This window comes from Pseudorasbora parva, chromosome 19, assembly GCF_024679245.1.
Source record: "Pseudorasbora parva isolate DD20220531a chromosome 19, ASM2467924v1, whole genome shotgun sequence".
Lineage (NCBI taxonomy): Eukaryota > Metazoa > Chordata > Actinopteri > Cypriniformes > Gobionidae > Pseudorasbora > Pseudorasbora parva.
This window is the reverse complement of record NC_090190.1, coordinates 41617176-41630488: the sequence shown is the minus strand read 5'-3', so window position 1 is coordinate 41630488 and position 13313 is coordinate 41617176. Positions and strand designations below refer to the sequence as shown.

Sequence of the window (13313 nt, the reverse complement as noted above, 5' to 3'; positions counted from 1 at the left end):
GCGGACGCGTCGTGTATAAATGAGTCTTAAAGCTACACTGAAGTTTGATAAACGCAAGTTAATACTTCAGTTCAATCTTTGTGTGCTAAAACTGCACATCTGTTCCTGTAGAGATAGCAACACACATTCTCCTTTTGCCAAATAAATGAAAAGCATGTCATCAATGTCTTCTCTCTCGCCGTATCAAAATATCCCTTTCCTCAGAGATGGTCAAGTTCAGTTTGTGCATGATTAGGCTATGATATAACCATTTTTTTTAATAGTGTATCCTGAATTGTGGATAATTAATATATCATATGCTGAAGTACATTTCTGGATTAAAAGAAAAAAAAACAACAAGAACCGTACAGACCGGAAAACCATGAGCCTAAAACCGCGATACGAACCGAACCGGTTTTGTGAACCGTGCCGCCCCTAATATGCTCCTAAAACACAATCACCCGCTGCAGTTTTCATCCATTTGATTTATTGTTTTTGGTATTTATTTAAATGCATTTTTAAACAGACTGACAGTCTATGCTTTTATTGTTTTTGGTTGTTTTGTTCATTTATTGTGGTCATTTTAAATGTTTTTATTAAAAAAAAAATTATTATTCCATTTTCAGTGTTAAATAGTCTTTAGAAATGAAAGTTTATTGATCTTTGTAAAGGTGTACCTGCATTATTATGCCATTATCATTATTTTAGATGAAAATGGTCTCAGAACGACAATATTTTCGCTTGTCGCAATAATTTCTTGGCCAATTTATCATCCAGCAAAATTTGTTATCGTGACAGGCCTAGTTGATAAAATTAGACAAAAAGAAAGAATTAGAGCCCGGAGCGGCTTTTCCGAGGTGGAGAGGGTTACGTGTCCTGAAAGGATTAAAAACCGATTCAGAGTTAGATTTCTGCTTGACAAGTAAGTAACGTATCCCTGATTGATTTGTTTCATTCCTCGAAGTCGCTGTGGGTGTGAATTCCTCGTAAGAGCCAGTTGACTCTAGTGTCAAACCTCTAGCCGCATAACATACAGATAAAATCTCACACACTGTGCAAAGCAACTATTGAAACCTACTAATGCACTGGCTTGTCATGTTGCTGAAATAATGTTGTGGTGTGACAGGCAGCGGGGCGAGGGACCGCGAGAGCGGGCCGGTGATTAATGTTCACGAGTGCCAGCTGCGTGGCACACCGGTCTCGTCTCGCAGCCATGTGGCGGGAGCATATAAGGAGGAGCAAGGGCTGCGGAAGACGAGAGAGGACCAGGCCTGGAGATTATGTTATGTTTTGTTTTACGTGTTAGTATGTGTTTGTGGGCAGTCGTCCGTGAGGGGCTGCCCACGGTTTTACTTTCGGTTTGTTTATTTATTTTGAATAAATGTTTTTGAACGTTCGCCGGTTCCCGCCTCCTTCCTTCCCATCAACGAACTGCGTTACAAATGTACTAGCAAAACTTATTTGGCATTAAATATCAATAGAATAATTACTTGCATACTGTAACATTAGTTACCATTATATTATCTTACTATAGCTATTTGTTACTTAAAGGGATATAGTTACATTACACGTATTGCAAAATACATAATATTTGAGGACCAAGTTTGTACTCAAAGTATGGGCAGACCATAGTGAATGTAAATCATACTGTTGATGTTTAGTCCGTACCAGTGAATATGCCATAACTGTTTACGTTGTGCCATAACGGCAGGCTCCGTTGTAATGGAGGAGCGGTGGAGGGGTGACCTGTGAGTTTGTGCTTGTTCAAATTTTCAGGCCAAGTCAAAGTTTTCTAAAAACTCCCTACTGCAGCTTTAATATTTGTTATGTGTTTGACAATATTGTTCTCTGTTGTTGTTTCAGGCAAATGGACATGATGAATCAGGAAATGCAATGAAACATCAGGGGTTTTAAATTATCCTGGACTCGCTGAAGTTTATGCTTCTTCCTGACCAATCCGAGTAGACCAATTACAACAGACTGGACCAACTGACCAATCAGGACAGAGTATCTCTGCGAAAGGAGGGATTTAGAGAGGCCGATTCTTCCAAAAAGTCAGTCACTGATTCACTGAACATTGTGGTGATATGTAATGGATATTATGAGAAAATGAAAGTGTTTTTAGACCTATGATGCATTTAAACCTGTTGTATGAGACTTATCAGAAGTGAAGACCAGGAGAGCTTGGGTATATCTTTCGGGCAGGCGTTCCTCTTTATTGAGAAACACACGTGCCGTCTGTGGCTGCAGTCGTCCAAGTCTAATTCTAAACAGTATACATTGTAATTGATCCACATTTCAGGGGGAGGGATTTACACAGTAGAGGAGGAGACAATCTAAACAAAGGAATGCACATGTTGTTTAGGTAAAAGGGACACACCTCATACATTTCCATGTCACCAGTCCTAATCCTATCAGCATAACAGTACCAATCAGACGAATAGATGCAAATGTGATCACTCTGACAATGTTGCTCAGGAAGTGCATACAGACAAAAGACTGATCATCATATTGACATATGATGCAAATATTGTCAATTTGCGTCACAGGAGGAATTTTTCCAGAAATAAAATGCATAAATCTCGTCTCAGGGGGATATGAGGGGGGAAAGCACAATAATTTTAATATACTCCAGGGTTTCTACCATAGACTGTAAAAAAATATGGACGTAGTATCCGTGACGTCACCCATAGGATTCTGATAAGCCGTTCTGAAGCTTAAAGTATGGACGAGCTGGGCGTTGCCATCTTGTGAGCGAGTCATCGCGTGTCACTCCCGCATAACAGAAAATGGGCAAAAAGGCGGGATGTGCGCGGAGCTGAGGTGACACAGTAACTATAGACGGCGGATAAATGGCTATCCACTTGTAACCACGCCCTTAATTATGCAGAACCTTAAGGCTTTTTTATAACGTAAACGAATGAGTTATAAAAAAATTCACCCCCCTCAGAGTTGTCATGAAGATCAAAATTAGCCTTATAAGCCAAAACCACAATTTGTACCAGGCTGTAAACATGTTTTTTTCTGCTTTAAAGTTGAGAATTTTAACATGGGGCTCAATGAGATTCTGCTCCTTCTGGAGCCGCTCTAGTGGCCAGTTGAGGAATTGCAGTTTACATTACTTCTGTATTGGCTTCAAGAGAGATCGCGGGAGGTTGCCGCTTGGTTTCTACTGATACAAAGCCATATGCTAATCGCTGAAGTAACCCTTTAAGGTATGAAGGTAATGGCTAGCTGTTAAGTAAGGGATAATGTCCACCCAGCCGGTTGTTATCGCAGAATAAACCCCTCCAGAGTGATCAGGACCCCGAGGCGAAGCGGAGCATCACTCTGAAGGGGTTTATTCTGCGATAACAACCGGCTGGGTGGACATTATCCCGCTTATTACACGGCTACTAGTCTCAAATAAATTAGACACAAAATATTGTCTTGAGATTAAATATTTTATTAGCTCTTCCGCAAAGCTTCAGTGCAGAAAAACAGCTCCAACCTGGTTTAAGCCTTTATCTATTGCTGCTAAATGTTGAAAATGAATGCTGAAAGGGTTAGTTCACCCAAAAATGAAACCAAGCCTATGATTTACTCACCCTCAGGTCATTATAGGTGTTTATGACATTCTTCTGTCAGACAAATACAATCAGAGTTATATTTAAAAAGTCCAGGCTAACGTTAATCCCAGCAGTAGTTGGAGCTGTTTTTGAAGTCCATAAAAAATGCAGCTGTTCGTCAAATAACGTGCTCCACACGCCTCCGATGGGTTAATAGAGCCTTCTGATTCCAATCGATGCGTTTGTGTAAGAAAAATATCCATATTTAAAACTTTATAAAGGAAACCTGCCTTGAAGTCTTCCATTGTAACCCACGGCTGTTTAAGCCACAAGATGGCGCCAGCGTTAAGCACAGAAGTAGAACCGGTCAAGATAACTCGTAGTACCCGGATGAGCGGGTGTTATCTGGAAATAACACACCGCTGGAATGCGCGATTGACCAATCAGAATCAAGTATTTCACAGAGCCGTGTAATAATAAAGGGATATTAACCTCAATGGATTTAATTCTGTAGAAAGTGTGCAGATGAGCTGAACCCATTTTATTTAAAGTTTGAGAAAGTAGTTAATTAATCTATTTTACAGCAGTCCAGAGATCGTCTTGATCATTTGCAGTTTGCATTTAAACAGGGCTAGGGGTGTCGAGGATGATTCATTTACTTGGGTAAATTGTCTGGTTAGACACTTGGAAAAGCCAAAAAACAATGCTATTGTGTTCATTCTGACTTTCAGTATTGTCACACTGGTTTTTGTTTATCATGTATGCCAATGATTGTCAGAGTATATGAGAACAGCTATCCTGATGTCATGCTGTGATCAATTTTCTCTTCAGCTCAAAGTTAATAAAACATATGATTGACATGACATGATTGATTATAAGAAGTCATCACCCAGCCCTCTGATGACAACAGTAAACGTTCAGGACATTGAGATTGTTGACACTCAAAAACTGGGGTGGTTATTGAAAATAAGTTGAGTTTCCAAGCCAATGTTTGGCTGTTTGTAAAGGGGCTCAACAAAGATTTTATTACTATTAAAACAAATATTTTAGAAATTAGAATATTTTTGTGGTTGCCTTACTGTGTTGGATTATAATTTGCTGCAACTGTAGTTTCAATAAATGGGACAAGAAAGTGGAGTCTGAGTCTTGACTGTTTACTTTAATAATGTTTTCAATTTATAATTATGCTAATCATTTTAGCTGTCACAACAAAATTGGAATACAGAAATTGTGAATTTTCACTGCTCTATTAACTGTCATTATTGTCTGTTTTTTTTTTTTTTTTTTATGGACAGTAAAAAATATTTATGGCCGGTAAATTTTTCTCAAGTCACCATTGGCAGGTGTGGCAAAAAGTTAGGCCAGAAACAAACCACATAGCCTACTGTAGGTATGCCTACCTAAACTTAAAAATCAGAAGACTCGAAAGATCAAATTGAACTGATAGTGATAGTATATTTTCCACATTTTACTAGACTGATGTGTAATTTGGATCAATCCTGTGCCTTTCTGATCCTGCCTATATCAAAGCTGCAGAAGGTATTAGTTTCAATTATACAGTTAAATCACATGTTTAATTCAAAGAGTACTTATTCCTTCTTACGGAGGTTGACCCTGGATTTTTATAAATGCATTATTATCAAACCTAACACGTAGTAGGGACTGCCATCTGTCTAGCTTTTCATTGGTTCATCAGTTTATATCTTCACTAACGTTACTCATGAGTTCATGTTAAAGTAATTTTTTCAGGTATTAGTACATGATTAGTTATTGTAAAGGGTTGCCGCTTTTCCTCACAAAAGCAGTTTATTCATCATTGTAAGCCTCTTATTGACATCAAAAAAAAAAAACGGCCCGAGCGCTAGTATTAGCCGTTTTGGCTAACAACCGTTAGAAAACCTAGGGTTGCCTTCGAGGTGCTTTACTGGACTGAAAACGAAAGTGTTCTTCCATCAACAGCCTCTGAAGGGCAGCAAAGCGCTCAAAACAACCCGGAAAAGAAGAGATTGCCTTTCAGTTTAATGTGTGTTCACCAGTATTCACGCTCGTCTGAAAAATGATGGACAAAAATGGTTGATGTAGGTTTAGTTTTGAAACATTGTCTATAGACATAGGAATGTTTTTGCTCATTTTTGTGTTGTTTCACTCTTCATTTAGCGATGCGCTGCAAGGTAAGAACACGGTTTGGTAATTTCAGACAATTGATAGAAAAATAACCTTAATCATAGTCATGTTCATGGGCGTCGGAAGCAAATAAAAAGTGGATGGGTCAGTAGCGACAAAAAATGATAGGTGGGGAAATTGTTTTGCGGGGGGTCTGGCGGTTATCCCCCAGAAAAAAAAATTATTTCATAGATGTGATTTCCTGCATTATGGTGCCTAAAACGGCCATATCCCTTTCCTATACCAAAAAAGACCTCAAACCAGTTAATACCAATAGTCTAATAAAAAGGCTATATTCATTTAACTGCCATAGAAATCAACAGTTTCACAGAGAATGATAATGAATAAGTTGCATGTTTTTTATTCTCCGTATCCAGACAGAAAAAGTGCCGTTTACTAAACGATTGATTGGGCCAGACAAAATTACAGAAATCACTTAATTAATTACCTATAGAGTAGGGGTAACGCCCGTTTCACACATACTCCGTCTGCAGTGCGTGTGCGGTGCGTGTTGCGTTGCAGGAGCCCCACACCCTGTAGTGTTTTCACATATGCTGCGTTTGCAGTCCGCAACTGATCCGCTGTTGCACACCACAAACACAGCATTTATTAATGATTTTTTAAAATCCAAAAGTTTTTACTGAACATGCCTCGTCAGAATTCCAATCCTCTTAGAAGTCAGGTTACATAGCCTACTACATTTAAACAACATTTTTTCAATTCATTAATTCATATTTATATATAAATATACTTTAGATTTAGCTCACACAAGTGGCAAAACATTTAAACATAGGTTATAGCCTAAAATCATAAACATTTTAAATTAGAAACTTAGAATAGGCTATTCAAAAACAGCCGACTCTCGTCTTTTCTTTCGTTTTTAAACCCTTTGAAAAGAAATCCTGCAGGTCAAAATAACTTTGCATTTCACCTCCAAGAAAGTACGAGTGCTCTCCATTATGGCACATTTTTTACCTAAATGCCAGGTAAGGTGTCGTTTTGTTGTTTTACTTGAGAAAAAAGCCATGTGTTGACTTTGAAACAAGAGTATATTTTAAATGATATGCATCCGTGTTGAAATTACTAGATTTTCGCGTCAGTACATGTTTATTTTAATGCGAACAATGTTCTATCACTTTAATGCAGCAACGCAACGCAGCGCAGCAAAAAAATAGACTCGGTACGAAAACGATCCGTGCACTGCTGCAGACGCAACGCTCCTGGAAAGGACTGACGGACCGCATCCGCGTGCAGTGTGAAAGCTGTCATCCGTTACGCCCGTTTCACACATACTCCGTCTGCAGTGCGTGTGCGGTGCGTGTTGCGTTGCGTGTGCGTTGCAGGAGCCCCACACCCTGTAGTCCTTTCACATATGCTGCGTTTGCAGGCCGCAACTGATCCGCTTTTACATACCACAAACACAGCATTTATTAATGATTTTTTATTTAAAATCCAGTTGTTACTGATCATGGCTCATCAGAATTGCAATTCTCTTTGTTTAATCTTTCTGAGTAGACAGGATAACGTAGGCTACAAGCCTACATTTAAACAACATTTTTTCAATTCATTAATTCATATTTATATATAAATATACTTTAGATTTAGCTCACACAAAAGGCAAAACATTTAAACATAGGTTATAGCCTAAAATCATAAACATTTTAAATTAGAAACTTAGAATAGTCTATTCAAAAACAGCCGACTCTCGTCTTTTCTTTCGTTTTTACACCCTTTTAAAATAAATCCTGCAGGTCAAAAATAACTTTGCATTTCACCTCCAAGAAAGTACGAGTGCGCTCCATTATGGCACATTTTTTTTACCTCAATGCCAGGTAAGGTGTCGTTTTGTTGCTTTACTTGAGAAAAAAAGCCATGTGTTGACTTTGAAACAAGAGTATATTTTAAATGATATGCATCCGTGTTGAAATTACTAGATTTTCGCGTCAGTACATGTTTATTTTAATGCGAAAAATGTTCTATCACTTTAATGCAGCAACGCAACGCAGCGCAGCGCAGCAAAAAATAGACTCGGTACGAAAACGATCCGTGCACTGCTGCAGACGCAACGCTCCTGGAACGGACTGACGGACTGCATCCGCGTGCAGTGTGAACGCTGTCATCCGTTAACATGGGTACGGAAAAAAATACGCAACGCACACGCACTGCAGACGGAGTATGTGTGAAACGGGCGTAAGACGCATAGCACTGCGATATGCGTTTGACGCATATCGCAAGCACAGGATCGAATCCGGCTTTTGCCACACTCGCTTTCCCCATCACATATCAGATCGGAAAGGTATTTATTTTCAATAAAACAATAGATAATATTAGAAAAGGGGAAATAAAGCGTTTAACATGTGTTTAATAATACGTTTCTTAATACGTTTCTCGGTTAGCAGGTAAGCAGACGTGCTTAGAGATGATAAAAGTGAGTGGGTCCAATATCATTGGTGTTAAAGAGTGGGTGGGTCTTGTCCCACACACACACAATGGTTCCGACGCCCATGGTCATGTTACAATACTATGAATATTATACAATATTTGTTTTACGTTAGTTTTATTCACATGTGTCAGTCGTTTTACATGTTTTACAACATTGTGTGTGTTTATTGTGTTCCTCAGAGAGATACTTCCTACATTACATGTTTACAGCTTTGACAAAAACAGGCACATTTCCAGAGTTCAGTGCTGTGTGTGTGTGTGACGACAGACGGATCTCACACTACAGTAATGAAGAAAGAGTCTGGATTGGGGCTGAAGACTGGACTGAAGCTCCTCCAGATCCTCCTGATCACAGAGACTGGTTCATTCATCAGATCAGGACTCTGTCAGACTGCACAGACTCACAGTGTTCTGGTGAGATTCATGCTTTACTCTTATTAATGAGCACATTATATTTACTGTACGTTTCTCATGAGTGTTGTTCTGTGATTGTAGAGCTTCATGTTCTTCAGAGAATAATTGGCTGTGAACTGGAGAAACTTCCTGATGGATCAGTGAATCTGACTGTCTTTGATGAATATGGATTTGATGGAGAGGATCTTATATCCTTTAATTCTGACACTGAGCAGTGGATTGATAAAAGCCCCAAAGCCAAAAGAACCAAAGAGGAATGGGATCTTCACACTGGACGAAACCATGTCATCAAAGATTTCCTCAAGACCTGCACTGACTGGATCTCAACGTTTAAAAACACAAAACTGTGTAAGTTCTGATCAGATCACTTTAATTAGCTCCTGTGTGTGTGTGTGTGTGTGTGTGTGTGTGTGTGTGTGTGTGTGTGTGTGTGTGTGTGTGTGTGAGGACACAAGTGTGTATAATGCCATGGGTATGACACGGGTATTACAGGAGAGGGTGAAATATGAGGACATTACCCATGGCCCCACTTTTCAAAAGGCTTATAAATCAATTTTTTTAGAAAGTAAAAATACAGAATGTTTCCTGTGATAAGTAGGTTTAGGGGCAGGGACTGTATATGTGTGTGTGTGTGTGTGTGTGTGTGTGTGTGTGATTGGTAGGTTTAGGGGCAGTGTAAGGGGATAGAAAATACGGTTTATACGGTATAAAAACCATTATGCCTATGGGATGTCCCCACAATTCACAAAAACAAACGTGTGTGTGTGTGTGTGTGTGTCTATGAGGTAAAATCATGAAATGTTCTTAATATATCAGATAATGTTTGCTGTCAGATTTGACACTTAACATGTCGAAGTTAAAACTTAAACAGAATAATAAAGTCAAACCTTTGGTTAAACAGCTAATTCACTTTGTCATTATTTTGCAATTCCTTAATTGCATGATTATTTTCTGCTCCAGGTTCTCCAGATGTTCACATCTTTCCGAGTAAAGCTCCTGATGATCAGAATAAGCTGGTTCTGACGTGTCTGGCCACTGGTTTCTACCCCAGAGATGTTCAGATGGACATCAGAAGGAACAGAAACATCCTTGAGGATCAAACATCTGAAATCAGACCAAACCATGATCAAACCTTTCAGATGAGAACCAGTGTGAAGATCGACAGAGACCGTGAGGGATCTTTTGACTGTCTGGTCAATCACAGCAGTCTGACAGAACCAGTTTCAGTAGACTGGGGTAAATATGATCATAATATGAGTGAATATGAATGATCTTTATTCAGTGATGGTGTCTCTGCATCTCATATTGATGATGATGTTTCTGGTCTCACACAAATACAGTTAAAGAGCCTCGATTCAGCTCAACAGGTGATAATGTTGATTAAAGCACTCATAATGCCTCTGTTTTCTGCAGATGGAGCAGGTTTGGACTGTGAAGCAGAGCTTTTCTGGCTTTATATAACAGGAGCAGCAGCTGCATTTCTACTTCTACTTCTACTTCTCATTTGTTGGTGGATCAACAAAACGAAAGAGTCAAACGGTGAGTTCAAACATTCAGCATGATCATTAGTGTGTCAAATCTGGTGCTTTTAAATATTCTTGTCTTAGATATTTTTTAAATACTTGAGCTGGGATAGTTTGACTGTGTCCGGCCCTGATGTCTGTGGTGTAGAAATTAAATGATTTAAATACATTTTTCTTATGTTTCCATCTCTGTTCGGCAAGACATATAATTTTTTTTTACGATGAAAGAGGACACTTTATCAGATATTTTACATACTTCAATATTTTAAAGGATTGAGAACATATAATGTGTGTTACATGTAATATAATTCTCTGTTGTCGTTTCAGGCGGAGGAATCAGATACGAAATGATCCAACTGAGCAGGAGGTTGACTGGACCAAGAGTGACCAGGAACTCCGTACCTTTATCCGGATTTTTATTCCCAGATTACGATCTGATATTAAGTTTTGTTTTTTTGTTTATAGGCCTAATTTATATATTGTCATATGATTATATAAGGTATGTATCATATATCTGTATTATGTACATAATTTGCAGAGAATGTTTTTGTTCTTTTCTCTGAAAAAAAGCGTAAATCATAAAAGGATGATTGTACAATGTTTGCCGCTATTAGACTAGGAGATTGGAAAGGCCACTGTAAGAAAATATTGTTTAAAAAAGTAAGTTACCTCTCACCTTAAAATTTGATACAATGGAGATTGGTTTAATCAACAGAAACTCTAAATATGATGATATCTGAAATACATTAATTATCTAAGTTGATTTGACAAAAGAAAGAAAAGTTGTGACAAATCATGAAAATATTTTGTAAAATAAATTACAGAAAATAACAGATTTTTTAGAGTTAAATTACTTTAAGTTGTAATCTTTAAAATTACAAACAATATATCTAAATTAAAAAGTTTTTTCAATTATTATGACTTCAGCTGTTACATGACATTAATGACAAATTGCAGTAATTCATTTTTTTTTTGTATAGTATTTATTTGTATTTGTGTGTAATACTGTATTATATAGTTATATTATAAACCGGTCAAATAAAACAAAACCCTTGAAATGAAAGTAAAATATCCTAATTTAATTGAACCAAAAACAGTTATTTTACAGGTATTTCCTGAATTATTACACTAGTCTCGTCTCCGGTTACTACTGCAATACTTTATTTACTGTACGTGTTATTAATGTGGTTATGCAGCCTAACTTTAGAGGTCATGGTTAATCTCTACAGGCTGAGTTTATCGAGTCCTGTCAGGAGACTGTGTGTGTTTTATTATAGAGTTACTCCTTACAACTAGCCAAGTAAGGATATGTGTCCCACAAAGATTTGATTTTGATCAAATGTCCTTTTTTCTTTTCTCTGTCATCTTACCTGACCAACAACACAAAACGATAGTTGTTCAAATATGAGAACGGTTCATAACGCAGTCATATTATAATTATTACATTATCTTGCATCCTATAGTATTTTACACTATGATATTAAGATATTTAGATATTAAACTGCATGGTTTTTATGGGGGATAGCCTTCAGCCCGTGATTTACGCCCCTGCGATGTAACCTATAAACTTATGCTGTCTCAGGAACATTTTAGAGATGCATTTGTTAATCATGATCAGGTCTTGAGGGAACGTGTTGATCAGATGTACAGATGGTGTGTGGAGACTAAAGTGTCAGTCAAATGCCTTTTATAAATGTGTCTGGACAACGTGTTAAATGTGCAATATTGAGAAATAAACTCTAATGAGTGAGTGTGTGTTATTGGACATGGTGAAAGATATTCAGTGATATCAGACATTTCTCTCAGCTCACAGCAACATGTGTTTAATAGAAAATTACTAAACAACTATGAGATGTTGGCAATCCGTGTGGTTTAACTGCTAGAAAGAAGTGAGCTGGCAAGTTACATACAGTATAATGAACAATAAAGACCAACAAACATTGAGCTGCTTCCTTCTACATTTTTAAGTAAAAAAAAACTTGTACCAATTTAAAATAAATCATTACAAAATAAATATGAATTTATCATAAGTGGTCATGACATTTATAAAGCAGCTAGTTCCTTAAATGTGCACTATGTAACTTTTCCGTCCGCTATTATATAGCAGGAGTATCCGTGGCTGTGCTTGCAGGTCTGGGGTTATTGTGTTGGATTTGTTTAAAAGTTCAAAAGGTGAGTTTTAAATGTTCAACATGATCATTATCTTATTTAGAAACATCCATGTTTAAAATACATAACTGCATGGACAGGTCATGTTCCATGTTTTCCGGTCATGAGTGTGAGGTAACGCAGCTCAGTTTATCATATTAGACACATCTGAGTGTTAAATGATGTTCTGACGTTACTCTGTGTGTCCGCTCAGCGGCTGCTGTGACTCTTGTTCACACTGCTGAGAGTAAAGCGCTTCTGCAGAATAAAAGCTCATCGGTTAAAATAGTAATTTTCTCACACTTTACAAATAGTTGGAAACATTTGGGATATTGTAAGAACTCTGCTGAACAAAATATATAACACTGGCCAGGTGGTTTTTGGAGATTTAACTACAAAAATGCTACATAGTGCACCTTTAATCTATAGTGTTTTTTCTCAATATAAATTTTTCTAATCAAAGGCACCAAAATGGGGTTTGCGGTGACACAACAGCGCCCCCTCCTGTGCGGAGCCATTGTGCCAAAACATCCTGAATAACATGCCTGAACTATCCCTTTAATTATTTTAAAGGGGGGGTGAAATGCTGTTTCATGCATACTGATCTTTTTACACTGTTAAAGACTTGGAATCCCATACTAAACATAGACAAAGTTTCAAAAGTTAAGGTGGACGTTTGATGGGAGTATTTCTTTGTCAAAAATACTACTTCCGGTTAGTCATAAGTTTCGGCAAGTTTTTTGAGATCATGCGTCCCCTTTGACGTTAATGGGGGCGGAATTTCCTTGTATGGGCCTTACGGACAATTCTACCGGAAGAGCGTGTGAGAGAGAGAGGGAGAGAGAGAGAGAGAGAGGGAGAGAGCGAAAGCAACAGGCTACGCCCATCAAAGCGCTGGCTTGTAGGATGCTGGACAGGTGATGTGCACATAACAATGTCACCAAAAAAGTGCGTTTTTGGTTGCCAGACCAAGACAGTCCTGCACAGATTCCCCCAAAAACCCCGCGTTAAGGCAACAGTGGATGGAATTTGCTTTTCCGGATCAGCAACTGAGTTGCGCGAATGTTTATATCTGTTCGCTGCATTTCGGTGCCGA

At 38.1% G+C, this 13313-nt stretch overlaps 2 protein-coding genes across 2 annotated transcripts in view; both read left to right on the top strand.

Annotated features, from left to right (window-relative positions):
• The window catches only part of LOC137047630 (patr class I histocompatibility antigen, B-2 alpha chain-like), a 37529-nt gene extending 35052 nt beyond the window's left edge, over positions 1 to 2477 (top strand). The window contains exon 8 of the mRNA XM_067425435.1: positions 1843 to 2477. The gene's annotated coding sequence lies outside the window, so the exon portion shown is untranslated. The remainder of the gene's footprint in view (positions 1 to 1842) is intronic.
• Positions 2478 to 5243: 2766 nt separating this feature from the next.
• On the top strand, positions 5244 to 11819 carry LOC137047659 (zinc-alpha-2-glycoprotein-like). The gene is made up of 6 exons (XM_067425474.1): positions 5244 to 5698; positions 8313 to 8546; positions 8628 to 8894; positions 9507 to 9782; positions 9960 to 10085; positions 10397 to 11819. Exons 1-6 carry the CDS (start codon positions 5644 to 5646, stop codon positions 10630 to 10632), a joined length of 1194 nt encoding a protein of 397 aa, XP_067281575.1. The 5' UTR covers positions 5244 to 5643; the 3' UTR covers positions 10633 to 11819.
• The last annotated feature ends 1494 nt before the right edge of the window (positions 11820 to 13313 follow it).

What these genes read in the sequence shown, in the direction of transcription:
- LOC137047659 (XM_067425474.1), top strand. Translation starts at nt 5,644, where the DNA reads ATGTTTTTGCTCATTTTTGTGTTGTTTCACTCTTCATTTAGCGATGCG. An exon ending in ATTTAGCGATGCGCTGCAAG is followed by an intron (nt 5,699 to 8,312) that starts GTAAGAACACGG and finishes TGTGTTCCTCAG; the next exon opens with AGAGATACTTCCTACATTAC. An exon ending in ACCAGTTTCAGTAGACTGGG is followed by an intron (nt 9,783 to 9,959) that starts GTAAATATGATC and finishes TGTTTTCTGCAG; the next exon opens with ATGGAGCAGGTTTGGACTGT.